General features: G+C 39.7%; 1 protein-coding gene across 2 annotated transcripts in view; it reads right to left on the bottom strand.

Annotated features, from left to right (window-relative positions):
- The window catches only part of PREX2 (phosphatidylinositol-3,4,5-trisphosphate dependent Rac exchange factor 2), a 283847-nt gene that overhangs the window by 39437 nt on the left and 229200 nt on the right, over window positions 1-15210 (bottom strand). For both annotated transcript variants that reach the window (XM_021089269.1, XM_013996689.2), the window contains exons 36-37: window positions 4734-4800; window positions 4026-4216 (exon numbers count right to left, since the gene is read on the bottom strand). In XM_021089269.1, coding sequence (XP_020944928.1) covers window positions 4026-4216; window positions 4734-4800 — 258 coding nt within the window. The remainder of the gene's footprint in view (window positions 1-4025; window positions 4217-4733; window positions 4801-15210) is intronic.

Here is a 15210-nt window from a genome sequence, read left to right on the forward strand (position 1 = left end):
CCAGTAGAGAAGCACCACAGATAAATGGGTTCTAATATCCTCTGCAGACAAGGCGAAGGTTAAAATGCCACACATCTATTTAACCTTCCGTTTGGGTGGTTCATGAGGACAATCTCTTTGGGAACCTAAACAATAAAACATGAACCCCAAAGGTTTAAACTCTGACACGGTAATTCTATTTGGAGGATATTTTTGTTTTCTTTTAGTTTAAAGGGAAATCAAATTGAAATGTGAACAGCTACAGAAAGAAAGTTGTCTCTCTGCACTTAAGTGCAGTGGAAAAAGTAGATAAACCACAAAACTAATCATTTAGTAAAGTGTGCTGTATCAACTGGCTGGAATATTATGTAGCAAATAAAAGTGACTGTGCGAAAATCTGTCTGGACATTTTTAATCTACATATGTATAGGTAGATAAATAGATGCTATGAGCATAAAGCATATTATTAAACTATAGGTACTAATAAAACTATGTTCAGATGTGTGTTGTTTGGTAGAAGGCACAAGACCTGATGCAAAAGGAAAATGAAAGAAGGCAGGTCAGGATAGGAAATTTTGGAAAATTTCCATTTATTAAGCTAGCCTATCTTTTAATATCATGTATACTGCTTAAAAAGGCAGGTATCTGATCTTAAAAGAAGATAGTCTTCTTCCACTATTCAACAGTAAGGGAGATCTTTCATGTAAGTGCACGACTGAGGAGAGCGTGGGCAGTTAAGTTCATCATCAGAATTGCAATGTACACAAAGGACTGCCCCAGGAAAGAGAATTTACCAAGCATCAAGCCGGGCTAAACGCCACGGAAAGATTCTAATAATTCATCCTGAATTCTATAACTTCCCATCTTGCATTCACTGTTTTATGCAGCCCTGCCATCTATCAGGGGCGTTAAAACATCTAGACATTAATGCTAATTAAATCTGCCTTTTCATTATAGAAAAAAAATCACATTCTTTTCTTTACTATCCAAGAATCCAATACTTAAAAAAATTTTTTCTTTTATCTTTTTACGGCTGTACCTGCAACACATGGAAGTTCCCAGGCAAGGGGTTGAATTGGAGCTACAGCTGCTGACCTACACCACAGCCACAGCAACGCAGGATCTGAGCCACATCTGTGACCTGTACCACAGCTCATGGCAATGCCGGAACCTTACCCCACTGACTGGGTCAGGGATCAAACCCAAGTCCTCATGGATACTGGTGGGTTCGTTATTGCTGAGCCACAATGGGAACACCCTAAAAATATTTTAAATTCTCTTTTTTAAAAATCAGAAAAGGCAGGAAATGGATCATTGAATGTGAATACCATATTATTAACAGTTTCTCATCTTAATTTTAAAAGCAAACATACAAATAGTTCATGTAATATTTATTCCGATTCATATTATGAACTTCTCCCCTTTGTCGGAACCCGAGGTTAAACCTTCCTGTTCCATGTCTGGTGTAGGTGTGCATCTACTTGGGTTCCTCTCTAGCTGTCTGAATTATAATGACTAAAGAATTATTTTAAGAACAGGCTTATGTGAGATTTCTGATTCCGATATAAATTAGCACACACTTTATCACCGTGAAAAAAATCTACGCACAGCCTTCACCGAAAGAATAAAGACAATATTAAATTCTCGTTTTATTCTACATAATAGAAAAATAAAACTGTATCATTTTCAAAGAATTTTAACCTGAATTTCAGCACCTATTATGGGGCATTTGTTCCTATACCTCAGAAAATGTCTCTGAAATGAATTAACTAAAGCCACATTTATTTTGAGTTGTAGAAGTAGAACAAGTCAAAATACTTTGAAACTTCAGTGTTACTTGGGATTCCAACATGGCCATCAATGAATACAGCAATTCTAAACTAGCTATGGAGCATCAGCCTATATCTCCTACCCATCATAAGTCGAAATCTGAAGCTGCTCATGGGACATCTGAGAGAATAATTTGGACAACTTGGTCATGGTCCTAGGATTAAATGGCAGATAGAACTGCATTCACTTCCATAAATCCACGTGGAGGTAAGAGTCTATGCTTGTAGGTTGAAGTCTGGTGTGTCCCCTGGGTTGTCAAAGTCCTCAGATAACTATGACCTTGCACTAGGGTATGATAACATTAATCAAAGCAATGACACTGTGCTGAGGCCACGGCGGCCTCTGTGCTGTTCTTTGAACACCTCCTGCGAGCTTGTGCTTGGGCTCCTCTGTCTGCACTCTGCCTCTTGCCACCAAAGGCTCTGGCTCTGAGATACCTGCAGAACTAACTCCTTCATTTCATTCAGGGATCCTCTCTTTGGACGATGTTATCTCTTCATCCCATCTTGTCCCTTTTTATCCCTCTGACTTCTGTTTATTTACTCTACTTACCACCTTACCCATTTATGACTTTGTCCTCTGTTTTTCCCCAACACGATTTACATTTTAATAGGAGAGAAGGGAGCTTATTTTTCCATGCTGTATCCCCAGCAACTAGATCAGCGCTGGCACATAACTGGTGCTCAACACGTATTTATTGAGTGAATGAATTATGAATGAATAAATGAATGAATGGGAACAAAATGAATGAATATGAGTTAACAGAGGGAGAAAGCATTTCTCCGCTAGTGAAAAAAATGATGAAACAATATTTTATTCATTTAGTTGCAGAGGATATTTTCAATTAAGCTCTTAGTAAGCTTGCAATGGAGCACAAAGTACACATCAATTAAAGGGGGTAATTCTGTATATTGTGTCATCCTCAAAATGAAACTTTTAGAGAAATGAAGGCTTGCCACAGTTCATTAACAAAGACACGCTATCTAGGACTTGAAAACTAGATTCAAGCATATCATGTCAGATGGATTTCTAGAGGAGAGGCTGCTGACCTGCACTGTTTTTCTCCCTCTTTCTACCTCTTCAAGCCAACCCATCAAAACTCAGTTCGCATACTGCCTTCTCCACAGACAATTCTAACCCTCTTGAAGATTTATATTCCTTCTGAATCTTATTTTTAGCATAATTTTTGTAGGTTGTTTACATTTTCTTATAGTCCAGGAGATGTGTTTTGTTACTTGTATTATGACTTTGTTATCTTCTTCTTTATTATTGCTTTTGTTGTTTTTCGTTTAGGTCTCATGTCTCTAACATGAGCATAACACTTTATGACATTACCCAGCCAACAGCATCAAATGCAGTCCTTTGCTCGGGTTAAGTGCCAAGTAAATCTGAATAAACAATAACCACCATCCTCTCAAAAATCTAAGTGGTAAGAAGAGACTCTGACTGGGGACAGAAGACTCCCTGCTTACTCAGATTAAGGACTAAATTCTTCTCTGCTGTTTCTACAAACATGGTTTCATTTCGCCATGAAAACGGAGAGGTGACCAAAGCGGAGCCAGTGATTACGAAGAAGGACCTGACATGGGGTCCTCCACTCACATTTTGCATCCTGTGCAGGTGCAGAAATTCATGCAGCTACCCTGGTGGTCCCCAAAAGCGCACTGCTGCTTAGGATAAACCTCTTGAATAGGACTCTTCTAAGATGTCTCTTTACATTTCCAGGAACAGCAGAGTGTACAGGCTCCTCAACTATGATTTTGCCAGGAGCAGGAAGACAGGAGTCCCCTCAAGGCATCATCGAGCTCACACCAATTAGGTAAGAGGGATCCAGAACATGGAAGAGTGGAATATCTATCAAATGCGACCAAAAACGTTTTATTTCGCTAATGGCCGACTCCTACCAAGCAAGTTCCCAGGGTAAATAAAATGGATGCACAATCTTGGTCCCCAAGCATAACTCTTGCAATATCAATTCAAGACAGATAAGATGCCAGGCCACAATTAAGTAAGTGTGGGGTTGCCTCCACTGGTATGAATAGTCACTGACGAGAGAAGAACGAAAGCAGAAAATTACTGGGCAAGATGTATCTAATTTCCAACATCTTGTTCCAAATACATCTGAGCCCTTTGGATGTCTCCAGTTAGAATTTCATGGCGTCAGATGTAATAAACAAGAACCTGTGAACATAAGGAGGTCTGGGAAGGGCACGCACCTGTGCACGCCGCTGTTGCACATGATGACGTGGCAGGCCCCCAGCCTGCTGCACAGCTCCGAGGACACTGACAGCAGCCCGACCCCCGAGGCGCTGCAAGCTGTGTTGGCACAGGCCGCTGTGCGCTTGGATCTGATAAACGAGGCCACCAGTCGATAAAGTTCATCCAAAGCATTGAGAGGCCTCATTAGCTGCAGAGAAAAATGACGAACATCAAGTTCAACATATTTAGTAGAAAGAAATCCTTTTAGATGGGCCATAACTCACAGTCGTTATAACTTGTAAGCAATAGTCTGAAATATTTTATGACGGAGGTAACAGAATGGAAGACCATGGATAGTGATAATTACACAGCACTCAAGAACAGCATGAGAAAAGTTAAATAAGGGGAAAATAGAAAAGCATCAAAAAACGCCATCTTTGGAGTTCCCATTGTGGCTCAGTGGTTAATGAATCCGACTAGGAACCATGAGGTTGCAGGTTCAATTCCTGGCCTTGCCCAGTGGGTTGAGGATCCGGCGTTGCTGTGAGCTGTGGTGTGGGTCGCAGACGCAGCTCAGATCCCACATTGCTGTGGCTCTGGTGTGGGCCTGTGGCTACGGCTCCAATTCCACCCCTAGCCTGGGAACCTCCATGTGCCATGGGAGCAGCCCTAGAAAAGGCAAAACAAACAAACAAACAAACAAAAATGCCATCTTCTATCTTTACCTTATCTACATAGGCAGCTTTGGATGTGGAGTTTGGTGGTGAATTTGACTTGTCCAAGTAGAAGGCCCTGTAAGAATCCAAAGAACAAATGAGTTCCTTTTAAAGACAAGTGAACAAGTACACATGTTGAACAGTAGGACTGGTGGGGTTGCAAAAAAAATAGCCTTCTGGTCAGAAAAAAATGATTAAAGCTCCCACCAGCTCCACTGCTTATTGTATGGCCTTACAGAGATTACTTAATTGGTGTGTGTGCCTAACTTCCCTCTGCTGTAATCTGAGGATAGCATTGGTTTCTACTTCACGAGCCTGCCAAGAAGAAATGAATTAATGCAAATACAATGCTTAGGACAGTACATAGCACCGAGGAAGTGCTCATTGATATTTACAGTAATGAATATTACTGTAAAAGTTGAAGAAATATATTTTCTTAAGACTCTGACAGATACAGGCAATTCCCTGTGGCTCACACGTCCCCACTTTTATTATTCCACATCTCCCTTCCCAGGGTAAACACCAGGCAGAAGCTGGCAATTGTCACCTCCTTGCCTTACAAGGTCACTCACACAGCGGGCCCTGGGGGCGGCACCAGAGAAACAGGTGTGATCATTCGATGGTATTAGAATTTCAACTTGGGGTATTTTTATTTTCAATTCGCACATACTTATCATCCATCTGTATCTCTTCTTCTTTTACAGCCTTTTCATATTTCTTTTTTTTTTTTTGTCTTTTTGCTATTTCTTGGGCAGCTCCCGCAGCATATGGAGGTTCCCAGGCTAGGGGTCCAATCGGAGCTGTAGCCACCGGCCTACGCCAGAGCCACAGCAATGCAGGATCCGAGCCGCGTCTGCAACCTACACCACAGCTCACGGCGACTCCGGATCCTTAACCCACTGAGCAAGGGCAGGGATCAAACCCGCAACCTCATGGTTCCTAGTCGGATTTGTTAACCACTGCGCCACAAAGGGAACTCCAGCCTTTTCATATTTCTTACTTTTGTATAGTCTCATCTTTTTTTAACATAGAGGTTTGTTATTATTTTTACAGCAAGAGTTAAATTTAATGACATTCAGAAGTTTTATTCCTCTTTACTATTTTTTTTTTTTTTAAATCCACATGTTCTAGGCTTGCTTCCTTGGGAATATTCAGTTTTGAAAGTTATTTTTTTTGGTCAGTGGTACACTTTGGCATAAAATTCTAGAGTCTAGATTGACAGTGAATTTTTCCTCTCAATATTGCTCTTGGTGTCTGCTCTCAATTAAGTTGTCTTTTGTTTTGAGGCTAGTCTATATTTTTTTCTCTGATAGGTTAAGATTTGGTTTTTATCCTCAATGTTCTGAAGTTTTATCACAAAGTGTTTAGGGGATGATTTATTTTTATTTATCCAGATAGGTCCTTAGATTGTACTTTCAATTTAAAGAGTCTTATCTTCAATTCTAAAATAATCTCAGCTATTATCTCTTTCCATAATGCATTCACTCTTGCTCTCTCTCTCTACACACACACACACACACACACACACACACTTTAAAATCTTATTGCCTATTGCAACAATTTTAGTGATTTCCAAAATAATATTCTCCAAATAAAAAAACTCCGTCAATCTAGAGTTGCTCCTTTCTACTGGGAATTTTATTTTTAATTTTCAAGATTTCAGCCTATTCTTTTCTCTCTCTCTCTTTCTTTGGCCAGGCCCACCGCACAGTGATTGAACCTGTGCCACAGCAGTGACCTGAGTCACTACAGGGACAAAGCTGGAACCTTAATCTGATGAGCCATAACAAAACTCCTTTTCAGCCTATCCTTATTTCATTTCTGAGAATAAAAGGTAAACTCCCCACAAGAATGTAAACTCCATGTGGATATGGATTTGATAGCACCTATAAAGTGTGTGGAACACAGTCTGATCTTAAATATTTGTCAGTAAATAATTAATTGACTATTTTTATTGCAGGATTTTCTACCTTCTTCATGGTTGACAATCCTTTGTTTATATCCTGAGCATCCGAAATATATTTTGCCAGGGTGTCTTAATATTTTAATTTCTTCTGGGTCTAGGTCAAATTTATTCTCAACGGTGAATTTCCTTTGCTTTTTTTTTTTTTTTTTTTTTTTTTTGTCTTTTTTCTAGGGTCGCAGTCACGGCATATGGAGGTTCCCAGGCTAGGGGTCTAATCAGAGCTGTAGCTGCCAGCCTACGCCAGAGCCACAGCAATGCCAGATCTGAGCTGCATCTGCGACCTACACTAGAGCTCATGGCAACGCCGGATCCTTAACCCACTGAGCGAGGCCAGGGAATCAAACCCGCAACTTCATGGTTCCTAGTTGGATTCGTTTCTAATGCACCACGACAGGAACTCCTTCACTTTTTCTTAGTTTTAGGCTTCCTAATGTACTTTGGAGGTTTCTTTTGCAAGTTCATTTGAAGTGGGAGGATGTTTTATTTAATTTTATTTAGTTCCTTGTAACAGCTCCATCCCTTATGTCTGTCTCATCATCCTTTTCTTTCTTTCTTTCTTTTTTTTTAGGGCTGCATATGGAAGTTCCCAGGCTACGGGTCGAATTGGACCTACAGCTGCCAGCCTATGCCACAGACACAACAATGCCAGAGCCAAGCCAAATCTGCTACCTATACTGTAGCTCATGGAAATATCACATCCTTAACTCACTGAGCGAGGCCAGGGATTGAACCTGAGTCCTCGTGGATAATAGTTGGATTCATTACCACTGAGCCACATGGGAACTCCTCCTCATCCTTTCCTTACAAATGATTTTGTGCTGAGAATTACCCATCTCTAATCAGTTTCATATTGGTGATTTGAGTAGCAACGTTGTACCGACATCTGGATTATTACCATACCAGCCACACCACTGAACCAGTGAATAACTGGGTTCCCTTCTCAGTTTAATGGCTATGCCAGCTTCCTCCTGCCATCTTACCCCCACAAAAGCTATGTCTCCAGAGTCGTGGGCAGCAGAGTTTGCATCTTTTGCTCAGAAGTGGTGGAGCCCTTCTTTACCACCTGATTCCAAAGAGAAGCTGGCTCTGGATCTCCACCTAGTGTAGGACAACTTTAATCTCTCATTTCCCTGCTCAAGGTATATAGGCCCCCTGTCTGCCTGTAGTACTCAGCAGGTCAGAGCCCTCAGAACAGCTTACAACTCAGCACTTGCATTTCCTTTCCATTTGTGGGCCACTAAGATGGTAAACTATGAGCTCAGCCATGACTCTCGCATTTTCTGTCTTTGTATTTGGTCTAGCATTGCTCTATGCTTGGAACAAACAGCGGGTGCTTCACAGCTGGAACCCTGAGGGAGGGCATCTCAATGGGACGGCCTCATGCCTTACTTCAAGTGTGCTTGGTAGAAAAAGTAATTTTAAAAGGAGCCTGCAAATCCATGGACAAATTATTTAGCTCCCCGGGTCTCAAACACTTCCCTCCTGTAATCGTTATTAGAACTGTCTAATCAATGCATCTGAAGTGCTCGGTACTGTGGTAAATAGGACTCGTGCAATAGACAATGATAACTACTATTCAAGTGCACACGGTGGGAGGTTTCTTTTGAAGCATTTTCTAAGCCATAGCTAGGAAAAAAAATTAAGGCCAAAACCTCCTGCTTTCCCCTGAGGTCATCTAAAACATTTCATGATAATGTACAAAATGAAAAGTAAGAGGAATATTTGGAACCCATATAACTTCATGATCAGTACACAAACAGTACATGATCAGTTCAGGTCTAAAAAGAAAAGAAACTTTTTTAGGTTAAAGAAAAGGAGTGTGTGGTTAAATGCCTTAATCAGATGTGCTGGTTTTAGAAACTGCAGGCCTTCTAACACCTTGAATGGATTTGGAAGAAAAGTATTTTATAAAAGCATTCCATATCATCAGAACGAGCTAAGGAAAACTTCACTCTAGGAACCTGCCACAATAGCTGGCCACACTACGCACTCTTCCTAAGTTCTGAAAGAAATGTTTCTTTAAAAAAAAAACATTGTCAGAGGTGCTTTTGGGGCCCGGTGGTAACGAACCCGACTAGTATCCATGAGGACGCAGGTTCGATCCCTGGCCTCACTCAGTGGGTTAAAGATCTGGCTGTGAGCTGTGGTGCAGGTCGTAGGTGTGGCTCAGATCTCGTATTGCTGTGGCTGTGGTACAGACCAGCAGCTGTAGCTCCAATTCGACCCCTAGCTTGGGAACCTCCATGTGCCTGGGTGTGGCCATAAACAAACAAACAAAAAAACAGGATAAAAAAAGTTGTCACTGATTGGGCCACTTCAAAGCAGAATCTTGCTGATCTAATTGTGGTACATCCACTTAAATTGACTTAGTAGAAATCTTCAAATTTTCACTGGGAAAAAAATATTTAAAGAAAAATATATTTGATAAAGAAAGCCAAAAGAAAAAATAATTTTATAGGATTTAAAATGTATAAATGCCCCATCAAGTGAGGTCTTATTCAGAAGGAATCTCATCTTTTCTAAGCTGCTATACAGCAAAACTAAAATAGAAAAAACATCTCATGATACAACTGTATCCTTCAAAATAATTTTAGAAGATAAAAGCCTACCACAAATTGAGCTAAATGCATTTACTAATCCGGACTTGGGTGAGTAGTTAATATTTGTTCATCCATGATTATAAAAAGCAACAAATTATCATAAAATATGTCTATGGGCTGATGACTTCCAGAGAAAACAACCAGGAGATATAGCTTCTTTGTGACTACTGTGACATTTACACAGAAAACAAATATTTTAATTTGATCAATTTATTTGTTAAAATAAAAATTTGGACTTGAGGCTGCCACTAAATTTGGGTACTCCTTCCTCAGAAAAATGATTGTTCAGCCATGTATTTTGCCATCCCTCAGGTTTACAGGTATTCATAGAACTTCAGTATTTTTTGGACTACGACAAATAAATTTCCACAGGAAATAAATCTCTAATGCACTTCCCTTAATTACAAAAGTCTTGCAATATGCTTTAGTCAAAATTTATGAGAAAGTTAATGGCAAAATTGGATTGATGCCAAAACTGACAACAGTTTATTATGCTTCTGAGATTAGTAAGAATGAAGTCATGGTCTTTTGTCTCAATACAGCAAATCTTATTATGACTATTTTGAAAGCACTTTTGCTACTTTATGTAGGATGAAGAGTAGGTTTCCTTTCACATGGGCATGCATCAGGCTTCGTTGTCACAACTTTGTAAATTAACCTGGCCATATAAAATAGATATATCATGATAATGTTTTTCCATTTAGTTGCTATAGAATAAAATGCCAATGAAAAGGCGGTAATGTCATAAGTTACAATAAAAAATGTTATAAATATATCCAAGTCAAATAATACAATGAAATGAATCTTGGGAAAATATCTCAGACAGTCTGATAGCAAAGGCAAATATTCATGTAACTATAATGAAAGGCAGAAAGGGATAGGGCAGAGAGGGACTGGGATACACCCCCATGGGGAAGAGGGAAGGCCACATAAGAACATGGTATGAAAGTTCGCCTTTGATGAATGGATGGCATTCTGGACAGCTCGAAATGGAAAAACCAGCAATTCAAGTGGAGACAACACCATGAACAACAGAACAGAAAGAAATGGATGAAGCCAAGTTGGCTGAAGAGCAAGTCCATGTAAGGCATGAAGAGAGAATACTGGGCAAAAGTGGACTGGATCCATATCAAAAGTAAGTTAAATACCAAACTCAGGAGTTGTAATTAATTTGGTAAGCAGTGGAGAAGATCTGCCCAATTTTAAAAAAGTAAGAATAAATGGAAAGGAGCACATGATGCATAAGATATGACAGTTTAGGGACATTTAGAGTTGCAAGATACCCTAGAAGAGTTCAGCATCCACAATACCATGGTCATGGAGGGACTGGGTGTTTGCAATTGGCATATGCTCACTGTGGTGTATGGAATGACTGGCCAACAGGGACCTGCTGTATAGCACAGGGAATTCTGCCCAATATTCTCTGCTAGTCTATAATGGGAAAAGAATCTGAAAGAGAAAGGATGTGTGTATATGCATAACTGATTCACTTTGTTGTACAGCAGAAATTATCACAACATCGTAAATCAACTATACTTCAATAAAACTTCTAAAAATGAAAAAAAAAGATCATGATAATGAAAATAGAGAAAATGATGTTTGCCATGAAAGAAAAAGCAGACTTTTAAAAATTAAATTGTTTAGAAAATAAAGCTCTAGTTGCAATCCTTGAAAAAAAAAATGAGTTTGGGGAACATTGAGATTAGTTTATGCAGAGTTAGGTAAGTTAGTGGACCAACTGAAGAATTATTGACTTCACACATAAGTTAAGAATAAAAATCATAGCTCTATAGGGTCAGACTGGTGCTCCAGGGATGGCCAGGTTTTTACATAAAGAGAGGCAATAACAACCTGATAGGAACTATTTCAGCCTATTAATTTTGTCAAAGGAGATACACAGAGGTTAAATCAATGACACAAGTGGTAGGTATCTGGCAATCTCATTCGGCACTTTTTCCCTTTTCTGGGCATGCTGGAGGATACCCAATTTCTAAGAGGTGATTAAGGCATAAGAGCCATGGGTGTTTTATAAATAAGAAGGAACAACTACAGTGTTCAGCTCAGATCTCTGCTAGATTCTTGTTTCTTCTCCAGATATTGCTTATGAGATCCTAGCTCTATATTTATAATAATTTATAGAAATTTTTCACTTGGCCAGACTCAGATATACATTGCCTAATGTCATGTCCTATTCCCAAGTATTCTAAACTGTGTCAAGTAGCTTTTGGATTTTAGCAGTTTTTTTGTATTTCGAAAAGGAACTAGAACAGCGTTGGGTCAGTTATGGATACCAGTTGTAATACGCCATTATTACAACAGTAGTGCAGCTGACTCTAGGTGTGACTGAGTGTTTCACAAGTATTATTGTTAAACTGCATTTGACTATCATAGCAATCACATCGGGGAAAAAAATTACAGAAAAATTCATTAAAAGACACTGATCTCTTGCACAAATGAAAATCACCAGGTCGGTTCAACCTGTGCCCACATATGATGGGTTGGTAGGTAGGAGAGTGTTGATTTGCACCTTCATCCCACACATCTTCCCTGCCCACACCATTAGCATTAGCCTCACATCTCTGAACTAGGCTTTACTTAAAGTTACATGAAGAGAAATCCTGAATGATAAGATAAACTTGGATTTTCTCAGATAAATTTGTCTTCTGGTTGATCATAAACAGAATGCCTAAGGTTATGCTGTTACAGAACTGCTTGATGTCAATGGGCAGCTCCATTTCTACTGACATCTTGGGAAAAAGGATTCTAGGAAAGTTCACAAGACAATAGGTGTGACCACAGAGAGCAAGCCTTTCTCACATTACAAAAAGCATCCTGAGACTTCTCTTGGGCCCTGAAAACGGCATTGTGGTGTCAGAGATAGTTAGTCCCTCTACGTCATAACCTCATTTGACTCTTCTCCTTTCTGACAGCCTTCCAACCATGACTTGACGGGATTAAAATCTACCCTCTGCTTTCCTCGAACTCCTTTACTCCACTACGACTTCAGTTCCTCCTCTCGTGCATCTTCCAGAGTAACTTTCCTTCCTGTACCTGCAACATGTATATGAGTACAGGCACCTCCTATTATGAAAATCCTGCATATAAACAGATTTCCCAATGGCAACGACATGCCCAGCCATTAAAGAACACAATCTCTGTGAAAATGGACAGAAAAAGCAAATCCTTAAAAATAAGAAATCCTTCCTAAGAATTAAGCTGAACTATATTAACAAAAGTCTCATTACATGCAGGAGTAACAGTAAAGTCAGGTAATAGTTCTATTTTTTAAATGAATTTCATTTAGTTTAATAACAATTATGTCTCCAGAAAGCATGGCACTTTGATATTAAAGGATGATTTTTAGGTTTAAACTCACAAAATCTTATGATTCAGTTGACCGGAACTTGACAGGTCAGCTCCTTTTCCACATCTTTCTTTACTTGACTCCAGTGAGCCTTCAAAATTACCTTTATAAAGCCTAGATACACCCATTTCATTAATTTTCTTAAAGCCATTTACATATCCCTAGCACCCAAAGTCTATGCTTGGGGCATTCAAGGCTTCTCCTAACAATCCAGCAACAGATGTCCTGTTCCATCTTTGCCCTGCCATGTTCAAGGTCAACTCCTCCAACACACCACTCATATAAAAACCTCCCCACCTTCTCTTGTATTACTCTCTCTGCCTAGAATGCCCTCTTAGCTCTTCTGCTTGGCAGAATTCCACTGATCCTTCAAAACCGTGCTCAAATATGACATCTTGAGAACTTCCCCACTGAAACAAATGTATCTCACTAATATCACACTGAGTTGCACTCATTCTATTCGCTTTGTAAAATTACATACTCTCAGTGGCAGAGACCCCTCTTTTTTCGAGTAAGGATCATATTTCTAATGCTCATGCTTTTTAAAAATTGAGATAAAGAGTTGATGTATAATGTTGTACAAATTATAGGTGTACAACATAGTGACTGACAATTTTTAAAGGTTATATTCTATTTACCATTTTTAAAAAACAAACAAACAAACAAACAAAAACTATGATCCTATAAAGAAAGTGCCTTTTTCCCCAGATTTGGGGAGTTCTTGGCTATTATTTCTTTAAATAAGCATTGTGTCCCTTTCTTCTTTTTCTGGGACTCCAGTAATGTGCAGGCTATTTCTTTGAATGGTATCCCATAAATCATGTAAGCTTTCTTTACTCTTTTTTATTCTTTTCTTTTTGTTCCTCTGACTGGATGATTTCAGATATCTTGTCTTCAAGTCCACTGATTTTTTTTTTTTTCTGTTTGATTAAATCTGTTGCTGAAGTGCTCTACTGAATTCTGCAGTCTGGTCACTGTATTCCTCAACTCTAGGGTTCCTGTTTGGTTTTTTGATTGTTTGTTTGTTTGTTTTTTAATGGTGTCTATTTCTTTGTTGGACATCTCATTTTGTACATTCACTGTTTTCCTAATTTAGTTCTCTGGGTTTTCTTATATTTCACTATATTTCTTTGAGGATTATTTCAAATTCTTTGTTAGGTGGCTTAGAGATCTCCATTGATTTAGAGTTAGTTACTGAAGCTTTTTGTCCCTTTGATGATGGCATGTTTCCTTAATTACTCATGATCCTTGTGGTCTTGTGTTGGTGTCTGTGCCTTTGAAGCAAGAAGTAACTCTTCCAGTGTTTACTGACTGGCTTCAGCTGAAAGGCTTTTCATAGTCAGTCCATATAGAAATTCCTCGGGGCCATCCAATGGAATATGCAGGCAAGGAGATCTGGTGGCTGGGTCAATAGGTGGACAGGCCTAGAGTTTAGGTCCACAGGGATCAGCCTGGTGCCTGGGTCTGCAGGAGCCCACCTGGTACTGGGTCCATGGGGGCTATCCTGGCACTGGGGTCCATGGTGGAGATGGGTGCTCACTTTCATCATCTTCCTCCATGGGGAGGGTGCCTCTCCCCACACTGGGCTAGCCACCCTTAAGGGAGGGGTGATGGGGATAAAGTGCAATTGTCTTCCCTATCCTGTTCAACGCATCCTTTCTTGTTTATGTGCTCCACTCAGGTGCTGGAATCCTTTACCTGGAATCCTTATCTCTTATGAAGGTATTCTTTTTTTTTTTTATAATTTTTTTTATTTTCCCACTGTACAACAAGGGGGTCAGGTTATCCTTACATGTTATCTTATACATTACAATTACATTTTCTTCCCCCACCCTTTCTTCTGTTGCAACATGAGTATCTAGACAAAGTTCTCAATGCTATTCAGCAGGATCTCCTTGGAAATCTATTCTAAGTTGTGTCTGATAAGCCCAAGCTCCCGATCCCTCCCACTCCCTCCCCCTCCCATCAGGCAGCCACAAGTCTCTTCTCCAAGTCCATGATTTTCTTTTCTGAGGAGATGTTCATTTGTGCTGGATATTAGATTCCAGTTATAAGTGATATCATATGGTATTTGTCTTTGTCTTCTGGCTCATTTCACTCAGTATGAGAGTCTCTAGTTCCATCCATGTTGCTGCAAATGGCATGATGTCATTCTTTTTTATGGCTGAGTAGTATTCCATTGTGTATATATACCACCTCTTCCGAATCCAATCATCTGTCGATGGACATTTGGGTTGTTTCCATGTCCTGGCTATTGTGAATAGTGCTGCAATGAACATGTGGGTGCATGTGTCTCTTTTAAGTAAAGTTTTGTCTGGATAGATGCCCAAGAGTGGGATTGCGGGGTCATATGGAAGTTCTATGTATAGATTTCTAAGGTATCTCCAAACGGTTCTCCATAGTGGCTGTACCAGTTTACATTCCCACCAACAGTGCAGGAGGGTTCCCTTTTCTGCACAGCCCCTCCAGCACTTGTTATTTGTGGATTTATTAATGATGGCCATTCTGACTGGTGTGAGGTGATATCTCATGGTAGTTTTGATTTGCATTTCTCTT

This window comes from Sus scrofa, chromosome 4 (assembly GCF_000003025.6).
Source record: "Sus scrofa isolate TJ Tabasco breed Duroc chromosome 4, Sscrofa11.1, whole genome shotgun sequence".
NCBI lineage: Eukaryota > Metazoa > Chordata > Mammalia > Artiodactyla > Suidae > Sus > Sus scrofa.